The sequence below is a fragment of the Ambystoma mexicanum genome, chromosome 3p (assembly GCF_040938575.1).
Source record: "Ambystoma mexicanum isolate Mex_15411 chromosome 3p, UKY_AmexF1_1, whole genome shotgun sequence".
Taxonomy (NCBI): Eukaryota; Metazoa; Chordata; class Amphibia; order Caudata; family Ambystomatidae; genus Ambystoma; species Ambystoma mexicanum.
The window spans coordinates 289438007-289455154 of record NC_090925.1 but is presented as its reverse complement, the minus strand read 5'-3'; the positions used below and the strand labels follow the sequence as shown (position 1 = coordinate 289455154).

General features: G+C 45.0%; 1 protein-coding gene across 1 annotated transcript in view; it reads left to right on the top strand.

Annotated features, from left to right (window-relative positions):
* The first annotated feature begins 5072 nt into the window (after positions 1-5072).
* The window catches only part of PTK6 (protein tyrosine kinase 6), a 465017-nt gene continuing 452941 nt past the window's right edge, over positions 5073-17148 (top strand). The window contains exon 1 of the mRNA XM_069650818.1: positions 5073-5629. Coding sequence (XP_069506919.1) covers positions 5247-5629 — 383 coding nt within the window. The 5' untranslated portion in view covers positions 5073-5246. The remainder of the gene's footprint in view (positions 5630-17148) is intronic.

Below are 17148 nucleotides of genomic sequence, written 5' to 3'. Positions count from 1 at the left end.
GGACACAGACTGTCATTTCTCTGGTTAAGGGAATCATCAACATATTTCGAGAAGTGCACCCTGAAATTCAGCGGCAGTATTTCACTATCCCAGATTTGCGTCACTGTAAAATTATGTCTGGAATAAAACTGAATCTGTAGGAATTACATTTTTTAGTTTAACATGAGGCTCCGGATTGGACGATGACAAAGGCCGGCTAATTAATTTCATGCTAGTTTAGCACTGCGGGCGATTCCAGTCCCCAATAAAAAGAAAATGTAACTTATACTGCCATCTCTTCCTCCGTTCAGTCATCCCCTTATTTCATTCCCTGATATTTAAAGGGGAGGACTGATAGTAATTATCTACCCTTTCACTTCAGTAGGCATTTTTCGAGGCAGGCTTGAAATTCCATTCCAGAAAGCGTGGAAGTGGTTCCATTGTGTATGTATAAAACACGTGTTTTTTATATTAAAGTTCAAGTTGTGGCAATTTCTCTGATTTGAATAGGGTGTGCTAGTCTCATTGTGAGCCGTCTAACGAGAAGGCACAGGAGGAACTTTGAAATACCATGGGTGCTTTCTACAGCCATATTCTCTTGATGGAAAGGACAGTTCAATCGATCTCCCTACCTGTCTTTTTTCCTAACCACGGCATCTGATGCCGAGAGAGTTTTACACAACTTGGAGGTCAGGCAAGCTTTGAAGTTCTACCTCGATAGAACGAGTGAACTCAGGGGCTCCTCACATCTCTTTGTCACATTCGGAGATTTGAAGGGGAAACCGGCTTACAAGGCAACTATCTCCTGATGGATTGACTCCTGCATTTCAGAAGCCTGTAGCATTCAGGGCCTTCAACCTCTGAAAGGCATCCATGCTCATCTTGTGCGTGGTAAAGCGGCTGCTGTTGCCCTCCAAAAGTATGTCCCTTGGGAAACCATCGCCAAAGCAGCTACGTGGGCTTCCGCATCAGCTTTTTGTAAGCATCACTGCTTGGACCTGAGCTCCAAGACCGATGCGCAGTTCGGCCAGGCTGTTCTTAAGAAAGTATTCCAGCAAAAGGGGTTTACCATCCACCCGTATTACCTGTGAGGTGTGTTTTCGGAATCGCCCACAAGTATGGAGGAAAGGGGACGGGACGTAAGAGTATTACAAAGTTATTCAGCGTAGTGACTACCTTACTCCTAGTCCCCTTTCCTCCATACGCCCGCTCGCCGTCCCCTCTAAAAAGTATACTCTATTACTGCTTAAATGGTCTCAGACCTGGTGATAGAAAAGGACTGAAGGGCGATGCGCGGAGCGGAGCTCAGGAAGGCAGGGTCACGGCCGTGTGCAGGGCCCCTTCTAAAAATAAAAGAAGGACAAAACAAGTTTTGATGCTTTTTACAAAAGTGCTCCGGCCCGGTCCCGAAGGATGGAATGTCCCACAAGTATGGAGGAAAGGGGACTATGGACTAGGAGTAAGGTAGTCACTACGGTGAGTAACTTTGTTAATACCAACAGCCACCAGGAGCTGCTGTTGGCTCGCCAGGCCAACTGATGCTGAGCCAACAGACCTATGTGAAGTTAACTCTGCATTTAAGATAATCTATTAATAAATGTTAGGACACATTTATACGACATGTAAAGCATAAGGGGTACCAAATAATGGAAAAAAGGATATGTTTGCATCTTTTATGGAAGTTAGATTTTCAGAGCACTATTTACTAGTTCCTCGTTCCCCAATGATAGCTCCTGCTTATCCAATGTTAATTTCAGTCCCTGTCTATGTGTGTACCAGAGCGGGATGATCTTCCAACGCACCTTATAGCAAGACAGGTGTAAGCGGGCACACAATATAAAACTTAACCCTTCACTTATATCTTGACCCGCCTCTTACCTATCTCCAAATCCTGCTCTCCTGGATTTGAGGTCACCCTGGTGTACTTTGATAGAAAGAGGTAAGGGTAGGGAAGATCAAAAGGTTAGGGCAGGTAGGTTCCCAAAATACCCCTAAGGAGGAAACACACGGTTAGAGTAACTGGAGCACAAAAGGAGAGACGGACAATAGAAATGCTGGTGTGCAGTTCTTTTTAGTTGTATTAAGCTTTACTATATACTTTTCTAGTACACCAGCAGGGTTTTGTGATGTTTTTTTCACAAAAGGGGCAAAAGACAAGACATTATATACATATTACACTAAACCTAACAGCTGCATTACTAAAAATCACAGAACATAAAAAGAGCCCTTTATAAATATAAAATGTCTTAAAAAATATATACAAAGTCTGTAAAGTGCACTGTATTAAACGACTATATGAAAAGACCTTATTTACAAGACCACCTGGTCAGGGCTGTCTCAAGGTCCTTGCTGCTCTTCCTTCTTCCTGCGTTCTTTGATGGTGGCTCTTCTGGCAGTGGATGGCAAGCAGTAGCAACGGTATGTGGGGGCCCCCAAGTCTTTATATGAGCTGGGCTGCGTATGTCAGATGCAGCCCAGCACTTAGAGGCAGCGTGGAGAGCCCTCCACAGCAATTCTCAGCCTGGGCCACATCTGCCAGGTGTGGCCTAGGGAGTCCAGGTGGGCCACCTGAAGGGTTAGAAGGGCTAAACACACATTGGGTGCTCCCCTGCTACGGGGAGCACCGGTAATTAGATGTGCCTGGGTCCTGTGGCAGTTTATGCGGCCACCTGACGGGCAGCAATTCTTATAGGCACTCCGCTGCTTATCAGGGCCACGGCAGTGTCAGGGGGCAGAGTGGAGCGCCTGTAATGCTGTTGCAGGGTTTCAACGTTAACCCCTGGTGCTCCGCTCGCACCCAGCAATTTATTTGCTTCATTTTAGAGTAAAGGGACCCATGTGTGCACACGCACAAGAGTCCCTTACTCTAATTTTTGTTTTACTTCCTGATCCCTGGCGCTGCTCTTGCGCCGGGGATCAGATTTACTTTTTCTATCCTCGGGATCCCTGGCGCGGCTTGCGCCGGGAACCCGATTTCCCTTTTTACACATTTTGGGATAGCCCGACCAGGCTGCATGCGCTGGGGATCCTATTGTTTATCCCCCGACCGGGGGTTACATGCTCCCCAACTTTGAACTATCCTCGGCCCTGAGGATAGCTTTGGCCTGGTCAACAAACCTGTCAAACCATGATTTAGGACATGCCACTGGTTGCCACCCAGTACCTTGAATCTCAGGCACCTCCCACAGTACCCCCGAACTCCTAGGAATCTGCTCTAGAGGAGGAGGGACGGAAGACTGACAGGAAGGAACTGGAACCTCACACTGGACCCCTGGTGTATCATATGTTAATTTCATAGCAGGTCTGCTCTCCCTGGTGGTAGGACGGAGAGCAGCCGAGGCCTCAGGTAGGTTTTTCCCCCGACTTGGGGGAGTTCTTGGCACCAAGTCGGGGACCCTATCTTCCAGTGCAGGATTGGGTAAGGGTTCCTCTACCACATCCAGCATGGCATGGGCGACACGCGCAGGATTGGGAACCAACTCTGAAGGAATACACTGAGGGTGGGGTTCAGGTTCTCTAGGAGTGGGATCTGGATCAATGGGTGTAGGGAACCACACTAGTGTCTGATCTATCCCTTGGTCAGGGTAGACGACAAACTGATCCTCCTCAGAGTCCGTGTCTTCACTGGCTTCTGGCTGACCTTCTGATTTCTCTGCCTCAGTATCTGGAGAAACCTCCAGAGATTGAGCCTTCAAAGGATCTTCTTCAGGCCTTTCAGTACTGAGTTGCTGCCTCTTCACCGGCCCCTTGGCCGGTTCTTCATCTGTCACTTCCGATGTCAGCTCAACCTCATCCCTGACTGGGAGCAGGTGGTTCCCGTGCAAGGTCTTGATATCCTTGGCTGTCCTTCCTCTCGCAGTTGGTAGTCTGGGAGCTCTCCTAGCGGATGAAAGGCTGAGACTCCCACTTGTCATCCAGCTTGTTGCGCCCTCGCTTTCCCAGGCCGCAGATCAACACACAATCGCCAGATTGAAGAGCATGAAACCTGACCTTGACGTCGTAGCAGCATTTGTTCCCTTCTGCCGTCTTCTGTGCGGCAGCCTGGGCAAGCTGATATGATTGCTCCTGTTGAAGCTTGAGCTGTTTAACATCGCTGAGTGGCCCCAAGCATTATAGACTACCCTACTCTCTCCACTGACCTGGACTCCGGTCCCCAAGGGCGTTCAACCCACAGCGTTTTGAGATCATTCCAGTGGTATATAAGGCGCTATACAAATGCACAATAACATAACATAAATAATAACAGTGGCCATTCATATATGGCACATCGCCATGTTTATTTGTCAATTGGCTTATTCCTGACAACTTGTTTTAATGTAACACTCCCTGAATCCCCCACCTCCCCGCCCTCACCCCCAGATATAAAGATTCAATGTGTGACACAGTTTTCTGTGATGTCACTGCGTATGCTAATTCGGGACGTGCAGATTTTTCTGCCACCCAGCGCCCTCAATCTAGCTCCAACCCTGCCTGGGATGTCTTGGACTAGGGAATGTCTTTGGCAATGTCATGATATATTTTAAAGAAACGTCTCTATAAAATCCATATTCCCAATGTATTCTGTGTGTGATTATTTTGAATAATTGATGTCGTTTGTGCTTGGGATCCAGGACGAATAATTGATCAAGACTGTGCTTTAGATCCAGTGCTCTCTGCGTGCAGTGTTCAGAAGACTCCATGTAAACGGGGATACCATGCTCCAAGGCCTGGTCTTTCAATAGCAAACGAATGCATTCTTTGAATTGCAGTCACTTCTAACTTCACTTTAACAAATTGGCACTTGATCATTATAATGGGAGAGAACGCCCAGGACTGGAAATGCGCTCTCTTTCTAGGCACCTCGGCTCTACAGGTGCCATGCAGCCTTTAGCAGGTGCACATAAACAGGGGGTTCCCCAAAGTCTCTCAAGTTAAGCGGAGTAGCCGTGAACGGGTGGCAGCCGCACCCTGACACTCAGACACTCGCCTGGGGCATGGCTGGAGGGGAAGGCACACCGATCCTGAAATAGTGCCAGTTCTTGGCAAGTCGACATCTTAAAAGCTTTCCTCCTTCCTCGTTTCGTTCTCTCTTACTCCGAAGAGGCGGGACTGCCCGCTAAGCATTGCTGGATCTTGAGAATGAGGAAGTGTTGGGCACAGAATAGTGCTGGAGCCGGCGCACAGGTGCAGGAACCTTCTTTCCAAGGTCCGGGGCTTCATTGGCGCAGAGCCGCGGGAAGGCTGCCTGGCTCCCGTGTGGACCCCCTCCAGCTGCTGGGCTGGGCAAGATGCCAAGGTACCGCCGCTACTGTGCCTGCTGTTGGGCCAGGTGCTCCGAGGACGACAAGAAACCCTCGATTGTCATAGTTAACCCGAGCACCCTTTCCAACGTCGAGCAGAGTCGCGCCTCTACGCCGACTCCTGCCCCTACACCAACCCCCGCCCGAACCCTGAACCATGGCACGGGCCAGCTGCACGTCAGCCTCTGGGACTTTGAGGCCAGGACCGAGGAGGAGGTCAGCTTCGAGGTCGGTGACCTTTTCCAGGTGCTCGACGCCACCGGCGAATGGTGGAGGGCGAAGAAGGTGGAGTCGTGCGGCAGGCGATGCAACGAAATTGGATATGTTCCTCGAAACTACCTAGCAGAGCAAGAGACCGGCGATGACCAGCCGTACGTATCACCAGAATGCGATATAACATATGTGTGCATAGTACGAGTATGGCGTGTAAACACCGAGGCACCTGGAGACTCCTGATCAGGGCAGTTTCTAGCGAGCTTGCTGCCCAGGGCGAAGCACTAGAATACGCCCCTCTGACTGGCACACGTCACGCCCAAACTACACCTCTGTGTCACTCAACAAAACCCTCACTATGAATACATCATTGCTTACAAATGAGGCTGGTTTTATTACATTGTAATTCAAGTATTTTACAGAAGAATTCCAATGTGTTGCTGGCAGTAAATGGTTCTTCTGACACCTGCTGATAATGAAGGCCTTGCCTGAATGTAGTTACAAACTGCCCGTACTGCCCCACTGTGGTGTGACCAGCGTGCAGCGGTCTGAGGGACTAGCCCTGTGTTGCAGGCGTTCTTTTCGAACCACCTCGCTTGTATTTCTCAAGGGGTAACACGAGAGTAACCATATGAATTATTTTCTGATAGAAGGTTATCATTCCAAGGTGGACAGTCTGGTACACTCCTGTTGTATGCTCTCAAAATACCCCTAATCGGAGAGGGAAAGGGGACAAATAGCACCAATGATTGTTCTTGTCTGCTGTGCATTAAATCACGAAGCATTTCGGGAATATAACAACGATCACAGATCTCTATATTTGATAAACAAGTCTGTGATATAAGGGTTGCATGTGTGAAGCAGTAAATACGTAACAGACACAAGGCTCGGTGCTCACATCACTAGTCACAACACTCACTCTAATATTAAAATGTTTGTAACCATGCCTCATACATACTCATTCGGAAATCTTATGTTTTTGGATGTGAGGATAAAATTGCTGCAACATCAGCCACTCAAATACAAGGGCTTTTTTGCTCCTTGTTTCTGGAGAATTTTAGATGAGGAGGGGATCGGTCTCCGTGTGGTCATGCCCAGTCCCCAATACAGAAACATTTTTAGGGAATGATATCTATAGACCGGAACAGATACCCAAGAGACACCCAATAAAGAAGGAAACATGTACAGAAAGGGTTGTACTTCTTACACACGTTAGCCTGACCAGTAATACGCTGATGAAACGTTTTAAACGTAACCAGCTTCTGATATGTGGTATAGCGCCCTCAGTTCCTCAGCCACAACCTCTTCACCATTGCGCAGCCTCAGGAGTTATTTCTGCCAAAAAGGAGCAGGTCCATGTTTTATCTAACAGAGCTCGCACTAGCATCTCTTATTAGTGCCGGCCTGCAGCTAGTGAAAATCATGGTGTGGCGGTGTAGACATGGCGCTTGGACTAGTGCATGTACAATTTGAGGCACATTCTTTGATCACTTTATGTGTTGAAGTGTGGGGACAGTATGGCACAATTGTTAGAGCTACATACACAAACAATTCCACTGTGCTATTGTATGGACATGAGAAGCACAAGGGAAACGCATAATGGTAGCTGTGCCCTAAGTGCACAGCTACCTTTATGCTTTTCCCTGGTGCTTTTGGTTTGGACCACACTTCCAAAGGGGCTGTCTGTTAATTGAACCTGTGGCTGACCTCTTTTTCTCTTGTATCATTGTATGGACATGGGGCACATCTGACAAAAAAAAGTCATATGTGCTGTTACTTAGAGGAGCAGCACACCGGCGCCTTAACAAACAGGGTGGTGACTTGGGCAGCGCACAAATCATTGCTGTACACATATCACTGCAGTGATTTGCCACGCACTGCGGTTTGCATGGTGACACAACCCTGCTTTCCTAAGCAAGGTGCCAAGTCACATTGAGCAGCCATCTTGCAGTTGTTGGAGTGTTAAGAAAATGAAAAGTTATTTGATGCTGAGCGAATGCATTTAGTCCATATCCCAAAGCAGCCTCTAGACCACTTAGGCAAGAAAATGACAGTTAACATTCTCAGGCATGCGCCGTCTGTAACTAACTAAAAAGTAATGTACACAAAAATAACGTTTTGGTGTGTCAAAGTCATGAAAAAAAGACCATAGTTTAAAACGTTTTCTGTGTGGCACGTTAATTCTCTTGGAAGAATGCATAGATTCGGCCAGCTAATTGATGCTTTGTGCTGACCTTCAGAATAAAAATGCCCCATGTTCAGTTCCTGCCACTGTGGTGTAAAAACAATGGCTTGTTAAATGAACCGTCACTTATAAATTGCCCCCCCCCACTTTAAAGTCTCTGTCAACACAAAGCTGGAGAGGGTGGGCGGAGGTTGTGTGTCTCTTGAGCATCTCAGAGGCTGTGTTTGGAATATGCATTCCTTTATTGGAAACAAAGGAATGCTTGACTTGGACTGGCAGGCTCAGAGGCAGCTGTCTGGGTGGGTTCCTTCCTGCACCCCCCCTCCACAGCTTCTTAAACTGTGCTCCCCGGACAGCCTCCCCCTCCACCCTTACCAAGAACTGGGGCTGCTCCTGAGCACGGAAAGCCTTTTTTATAGCACATACCACAAAATGCGCTGAATCCGCCCCCCTTTCCATCATGCACGACACCCCCTTATGTTATCTAACAGAGATTACGATTCACACCTTCACCTGGACCAGGCTACGCCAGAGCCTAGAGCTTTGCCTTTAAGCATTCACAGGCATAGATGTAGTGCTACGAAGACAAGTGCGGGAAAAGAAATGCAGACCAACAATTTGCATAGGTATTTACATCTTCAGAAGCGAATTTACGGAAGATAGCATAGAAGGAGTGTCAACAGTCTTTGATGAAATTCTAGTGCATCGCTGGTTGTGAAATTAAAAAATGTGTCCCTATGTAAGCGTAGAGACAAATGAACTATGTGGTGCAACTATATGAATGGCCACTATGAGCGTATGCAACAACTATGCCATGAGAGATGATTTTTTTGGTAACAAAAGCTGCAAACGTAATCACTTAATTTTGGCAGGTAAGGCACAGTGAGGCTCATGCTCACTTGAGCCATAACGTCAATGGAAGGCGTAAAAGCCTTGCATAAGGCTTTTTACGCCTTCCATTGATGCCACGGCTCTCATTTTCATTCATTTGTATGGTGGTGAAGAGGGGAAGAACGCCACTTGCATTTCTGCTCCCTCTCTGCCATACACATGCCTGCGCAAATGCTGGAGATCCCTGTGAGGTCCTCCTGCTTTATGCATTAGCAAAAAGCAATCGTGCCCCATAGGGATCCATTGTACACACTCCCTGCCTTGCGAGCATGGCAGGGAGTGTGTTTAATTACAATTGCAAGCAAGCCGGGGAGGGTTTAATTTCAATTTGGAACACTGTTTACCATGCACGTGTGATTATAGCATTATTCTCTCCACCCCGTCTGAAAGATCAGTGTAGCAGCCTGCCAAGGATTGTGAGCCTAAGCGGATATCATTTGGGTTGTAAAACTGTATTCCAAGTGAAAATAAATGCAATGCAATATAAGGTCATGTGCTTGAGTGATTGTTTCACACAGCATGCAGCGTTATACTCACCTCCTTTTTACTGTCACCCACGATGTGCGCCTTAAGGTAAAATAGTCCTTTTCCAGGCACCTCTGTCTCTAGGCCATCAACCGCTAATGCCTCTTATTGTAATGCTTTGTTGACAAATCGGCGCCCCGGTGGAGCAGGGAAATGTCACTGAAAAAGAGTGAACTCCAGTCAGGGAAGGCTTTTGACAACTGATCCTGCCTCAGAGGAGCGAAATCGAGACATTTACCCATTGCGCGCAGGCTGTGCTTGGTACGCGCGACAGTGCCCAGGAAATTGGCACAGCCACGCATAATACAGGAGACTACGCAAAGGCTAGGGAATAGTAAATTCTACTGATCCAACTAATCCAAGAGGGGGACTGTCAAGTCCATCTAGTTCAACTGAAAGGGCATGCATTCCAGGGTAGTTATGTTAGGTTACTTGATATTTGTGTAGCACTGTACTACCATTTGTAATGGCTTTGAAGCTATGCAGGTTAAAAGGCCCTCCGGCAGACCATAGGTCAAACAGACATACAAAGCACACCACTTTGCATTCAAATAGTAATTATAATTTCAGGCACCTGTTCAACTACCAGCAGAGATGACTAGTGTAGCGACCTTATGGGAGCCATAGTATGCAGACTGTTACAGAGCAGAGTGGAATGCTATGTCAGAGACTCTGCTGTATTTCATGGGGCACAACGCAAAAGGCCGAAAGGAAGCTAGTTAAATCCATGTATCAACCCCAACGGCAACTGTCTACAGTTGAGGGCTATGCTCTACTTTACATGCAGAACACATGCACAATGAAAAATATGCAATCACATCCAAATGATGTGCGCATTTGTCTGATATGCCAGAGCTACAGTCTATGCATGTTAACTTTGCAAGTGTTATTTGAGAAGGACCCGAGCTGTATGATATTCAAAGACTGTTTGCAATTTACAACCAATGTGTAGTGAAGTGCATGAATTCCAGCCACCCTAAGGCCTGTGTATGAAATGCAGTCAATTCAAGGAAGGGACCACGAATTGAAGCCAATCCAAGGTGCAGGTCATTATTTCCAACAAATCTAAGGCATCTTTACGAATTTCAATCAATGTGAGGAAAGCCATGAATTCTTGTCAACCCCTGGATGACCATGAATTGCAACCAATGTAGTGAAAGGGGAGAATTTCAAGGAATCCAAAACGCGGGCTGTCACTTACAACTAATCCCAAATAGAGGGTGCTATTGCCACCTTATGCAAGGAAGGGCATTCGAATTACAACCATTCCTCTTTCTCGGATTGGTTGGAGTTCACTGTGTACCTTGAATTGGATGTTTATTATATGCCCTCACTTTGATTTGTTTGGCGTTTGCAGATCCTGCTTTGGGTTGGGCTGAACATAGCGAACAAGATCCGCAAGGCAAATTCAAACCAAGAACATTGCAGTCCAGAAACTCCATGAAAATGTGTTTGCATGTGCTGGGTGTAGTGCTGCATAACGGATACAATGATAGGTTAGAGTAACAGGGGTACAATTAGAAGGTTAGAGGCTAGAATATGTGGTAACGTGCCACTGATCAATATTATACAATGTGGGGATGCTCAGTCTTTCTTCAATGTCAATGGTCATTTCAGTGGCTCAGAAGAGCCATGGCTACTTCAAAAGATCGAGATTTGCAGAGTGTAGCGAAGCTGGGAAACCTAAACTCCCAAAGACTGCCTACTCACTGAAGTGTGGGGGAGCACTTTGTGAGCTACAACCGACACACCTGAATGTGCTGAAGTTGCAGCGAGGCATTGGGGAAAATGTGCAATCATGCAGATCGCAAAAATATTGATTCACAGCCCAAAGGAACGCGGCCAAATGGACCAGGTTGGAGTGAGTTGCTGATTTGCAGAGCGAAAGAGGCACATCACACTGAGACCTTTCGTAGGACGTGGAGAAAGTGACCAGTGAGTGAGAGCTATGATCTGGGAAACTTGTACCAAGAAAAGTGGATATGGAGGTGAACAGCAAGATAGAAGTTCCACCGAAGGCTTATGGGTGAAAACCAGAAGTTCGAGAATGTGAAAAGGCATGTCTGATGATTGATGGTAGATATGGTCCAAATGAGCGAATGAAGTGGAAAGAGAAATGAAATAGAAGAAAATAATTTCGTTGGCAGGCCGGTATCTGTGGTTTAGTTTCCTTGTGTGCCGTGTCTAGTGTAATACGGTATGCACTTGGATTGACTACAATACATTACGGAATATGGATGAAGGGTTGATTGAAGGACACGACTGGTGAGAGAGCACCAGTAATACCGGGACACAATCGTGCCTATATTAATGTTTTTATGTAATTGAATATAAAATGTTTCTGTTTTTGAAGCACATTAGAAAAAGATACTTTAAAGTATTTTTCAAACGACAAAACTTTCATCGACTAAACAGGTGGAAGACACAGGAATTAAGATCCCGGTATCCAATTGAGTGCAACATTAATAAAACTCACATAGGCAAGAAAAGAATCGGGCTGATTCACTGAGCAGCAGCGGCTTTATGCAGCTTGCATCCCTGTGGCCCCAGTTCGCATCATGCACGTTCCTGTGTCATAACAGGGACTTGCAGGGTGTTGTAGGGACTAGCTTTTGAGCGCAGTAATCCTGCAATTCATCCCTAAATGTTGGACACTTAGGTAAGCATTGGGTCATTGACATTCGGTAGGTCTGACGCTAGGGTCAAACCCCTATCCACGTTGGGCCAGAACCTGTGCAGTGACGGGCCTTAAATAGCCTTTTCTTCAAATGCAGTTTTTACTTTCCACCGTTGTTAGGCCGTTGCAAATGTAAAGGCATTTTTTTAAAACATAGTAATGCTCATGCCAAGCATTGCATGTTCATTTGCATCTTGTTTGCGGCAGGGGAGTCCAGAGGCATACACTGGAACCCTATTCTGAGTTAAGCAATGAATGTGCTTGTGCAGAATTCTTGTGCACACACCGATCCAGTTTTATGGCTCTGTGCACTCAAAGAATGCAGGTACTTACTCCAGTTGTGTGTACCCTGCACACGTGCAAGCAACAATATCTATTTTCGAGAATTGACCTGCATTTATCTTAAAACACATCCCATTGCATAATTTATTTCAAATGTTGCTCCTGGCAAAACTCCCCTCCATAATGCTAGATACGTTCGTAGGGCAGGGATCACCCCAGGTTGAGCATGTGTGACAGGGGAGTTGGTAGGTCTGAAAAAGATCCGGGGCTATGCTAATGTTGGGGCTGTGGGGACTATGGGCTAGCTAGCTTTTTGGTTGTAGCCCCTGAGCAGCGATCCAGGGGCTACAGCCAAAAGATCCGGGGCCACAGCCCCTCCCCCCCTGCCCCTAGAGACGCCTCTAATTTGTGATCTAGATGGCGCGTGTTTTGGGAGCAGGCGATGGAGTTTGCTCGTCCCAGACCTAAACCGGAGCACCATACCAAGATGAGGAAAATATGGGAGGAGTCAATTAATGATGTGCCCCCCTCCCGCTTATGATCACAGGATTTTCTGGGGGATTATAGGGGAAAACACTCGGCTTCCCCTCTCATAGCAGACAAAGGCAAGGATGGAATTGCAGATGCAGACTCTGGGACTCAACCCTGCAGCTCGCAAGGTCCGACTGTGTGAAACCAGGCTGCAGGAACATGGCTTCAACGGGAGAACATCACTGGATCCACCAATACATTACTCTAGAATGGGCCTGACTTTACCTAACCCGTATCCCCTGCCTGTAACCATGGCATCGTTCATATTTTTGGTGATTTCCTACTTTACAAAATGGTTATCACTCGGAAATTCTGTGAAACTCAGATATTTCATTTTTTCGGCATAGAAATGGCTTTTCAGTTCTGTCAGTTCCCCTTTCATTCTGGGCTGGCATTTCGCACCACAACCGTTAGCGTGCAGCATACATGGCTTCCGTTTCTTTCAGTTCTCTTTATTCGGAAGTCGTCACTGCAGAACACATCTTCCATCATATAGCATACATGACCTTCTCATTCTTATGTCCATGTCATGGACTTTTAAATAACTTTATTGCCTGCCTGGAAACAGCCATAAGATACAGACAGGCTGCTCTTACCGTCACATGCTCTCCTAACATGCTTACTTATATGTTCACTTTCAAGGCCCACCACAAACCCCATCTTCCACACAGACTAATACCGATTAGCCAAAGTTCGTTTTCACAGACTGTCGGTGTTGCATTAATGGCTTGGAAGCTCCTGTTGTGTCCTCATTTCTTCTTTTATTTTTAACATCAGCTAGTTCGAAAAACAAAAAACGACTACTCCCACCATTCCTTCTATTGCAGCCCCTCGTATTTCACCAAGTCCACCATTAGTGTCCTTATTTTCATAAGTTGCAATCAAGTCTGCCAATCCTCCTCTTTTGCAACAAGCCTCATCACCAAGCGAGACCATCTCTCTTGACCAGTGTAGGCAAGTCATCACCACAATTTCCCTCCACAAAACGTTGGAGATCGTCCCTCAATGAATTCTAGCATCAAAAAACTGAAAACTTGTTTAAAGAAGAAGAAGGAGGGAGGGATAATACTTACCTCTGTGTCATTAATAAAATCATGACTGGCCATTGTAATTTTATAGGGCTAATCTGTATTCTATGAAATGGTTCCGATTATGCACACTTCCGAGCTGTGACCACACAATAGACATGGCACGTGCAAAAGGCTTACACTAGTATGTATACAATGTAGAGGCATTTGACCAAATAGCTGACTTGAGAATATTCTCCAACCTAGCCCCGGACCAAAAGGCTTCAGAAGCCATTGCAGCCCTAGACAAATGAACACAGACAGTGTACACAGCTTGCATCATACTCTTTCATGACCCCTCTCTAATTTACAAAGGAAAAGAGGAGGAATGAGGGAAAAGAAGAATGGCGGATGTGATTGGAACTTATGCCAGATAGAACAACACGATTGGTGGTCATGGAAAAATGGGAGGGGCTGTAATAGGAGAAATCGTGGGAGTAGTTGTTTTTTGTTTTAAAAATGAATTTTCTTGCTGCTGTTAAAAATAAAGAAGAAATACACATGTAGTAGGAGACTCCGTGTCATGCCATAGAATCTTTCCAGCCCACCTTTATTGTCTTGATGAAGAGGTGGTTTATGCAGTGGGCAAGAGGTGCCAGGTAATGGTTGAAAAGCCAGGGAGAGAAGTTAGACCCCTGTGGAACACGACAAGTAGAGAAAGAGATAGAAGAGAGAAAAGACCCCAGTTGGACCTGAGAGGGTTGGTCGGTGAGAAAGGAGTTCAAACAGGTCTGGACCTGATTAGTGATAGGCAGGTTGTCACGGAGACGATTGAGTTTTATTTTGTGTAAACAACAGAAATTCATTTGGGATGAAGATGATTATGAGAAGGGAAGGGTGTTTACTTTTGCTAAACGTTTTGACACCCTACGACAGAAATTCCCCATCAATCCACAAAATCCAGTGAATGATGCACAAACTGACCTATCATATTCTGATATTGATACAACAGAGGGTGAAAATGAGCAGCCTCCACGAAAGTTGAATTTTTTAGAGGAAATGAGACTGTTGGGCATGGATGGCAGAAACAACAGCAGCAAGAAAACAAGAGGCAGAGGCCGAGGAAAAACTACGGGACAAAGAGGGAGAAAAAAACAAGGCGGGGACAACGCTTCAAGCACCTCGAATACGGACAAATCCGAGAGTCTAACATGCTCTTGAACAAAGAAATTATAAAAACAGACATGGAGTTACCAGACATGTCAATAATTAATCTTTCATCCCATTCATTTTCCTTAAAATAATTAAATTGGGACTCAACTTCTGCCCCACAGCTCTTTATGACTATGCAGAGACTAGAATTGACTTTGATAAATATATTCATAAAGTCAGGCTTAAGAAATTCTTTGCAGTGAATCCGACCAAACCTTGTTTGAAAGAACCATTGCTTGGACATACCTCAGTGCCCATTGAGGATATACAGATCCTCACAGATCTCATACATTTGGAATCCGAATGCCAAGAATATGAAAACATCAGTGACCAAGATTGGAACTTAATGGATATCCATACTAATTAGCCAGGTAAAAGTGAATTCAAATTAAAATCCAGATTCAATCCCATGTTCAATCCTGGTGGACATATGGAAGCATTTCAAGAATTAGTGATCAGTGATCTGAAAAAAATCAGAAAGAAAAGTGTTTTCAACAAACATAATTTAAGCCTTCGTGAACAAAACATTTTGACACAATTGTATGCACTCTCTGACTGTATTATTAAACCCTCTGATAAGGGGACTAACATAGTCATTATGAATCGGCATGACTACATAAAAGAGGCCGAAAGACAACTTGTAGACAGAGCCTGTTACGCTAAATTGGAAGGTGATTCTTCAGAAGACATGAATGCCAAACTCTCCAAGCTTTTAACAATATGGAAAGATAGAGGCATATTCAATGATTACATGTGTAAATTCTTGCATCCGAAATTCCCTGTGATGCCCAGAATCTATTTTTTGCCTAAATTGCATAAGAGCACCACAAGGCTACCAGGCAGAAGAATTGTCACCCTTTGTGGAGCCTTACTTGAGAATATTTCTAAATTCGTGGATGAAACCTTGATCTCTTTCGTGACTTCATTGTCTTCATATTTGAGTGACACCAAGGATTTCTTAAACAAAATAGATGGCATACCATGGGAATCTACTTTTTTATTAACCACATTGGATGTGGTGTCCCTCTATATGTCCATGAAACGTATAACGGTTTGCAAGCTTGTGAGTATTTTTTACATACTAGATCTATGAATTACTTGCAACATGGGAGAATGATCTTGGACATGATTAGTCTTTGTCTCACTAAAAATACTTTTTTGTTTAACAAAGAGTTTTATACTCAACTTGAGGGAATAGCCATGGGCACTACATTTTCTCCCTCATACGCAAATCTAACTATGGGTTGGTGGTAAAAATTGTGGTATGGCACCCATGTAACAGAAAGCATACAAAGGGTAAATAAAGGGGTAGACCTGCACTCAAGTCCCTGATCCTTCAGGTATAGTATACAGATATCCAAAATTGGATCAGTAGAATGGGATGACACTAACTAAATTTCAATACATATCAAATTTTATTCAGTAAACTCATCACAAGAAAAATTAATCTTAATATCATAAAAATCGATAAAAGAACAGCCAATTCATACCATCAATCATAACCACATACAGGACTCATTCAGACATTCAAATATAAAAACACCCAAGTGTTTAGTACATCAATAAGCATTGGAAATATTGTTACACCAAATCTTTTCAGTTATAACATCAGGCAGTGACCCAGTCCATAATATCAGGTGTCGTTGTGTATCTGATGCCAAATTTGACCAGATATCTCTCACAGAAAAGCATCAACACGTGTTTCGGTCGGAGACCTTCTTCAGGACGTAGGGCTTGGAGTAAATGCTCCCCCCCTGTTCTCAACATGTATGGGCCAGTAGTAGATCTAAAAAAGTAATGATAAAAACCATAGTGTCATCTTTATTTCTTAGAGTCAGTGACTAATAATGTCACAATGTGTTCAAATTCAATAAACACATAGGCCCCTACTCACCACCAAATTCCAACTTAAGGGAAGGTGAATGGGACAGCGGAAATTAATCCTCCACTAGCATCAGTGTGTATGCTGTACCTGTGGAACCAACAGAAACACCAAGCAGCATTCCTGGAAAAACCGAGTACTCAGTGTGCATATTATGGCCATACATAATATACATTAAATATAGGGCTTAGACCACTTACAAGCACCCATGGTGCAGCTTGGAGATCTTTCAAAGGATGCGACCACCAAAGGATCCCCTAGGACCCACATAACGTTAGTCAGATCTTCCCAATGTCTATTGGTCACTAGGCCATTCACAAGGCTACAAAAGAAACACACAATGACAACTGTGTGAGGATTTTTCACCTCATGTAACAATTACAGCATATATGTGGCGATTGAAAAACACACAGACCATAAAGCCGTGTGTGCAAATGCACTTGCATTAGAAAATATACACCTGTAAAACTAATCAGGCAATGCAA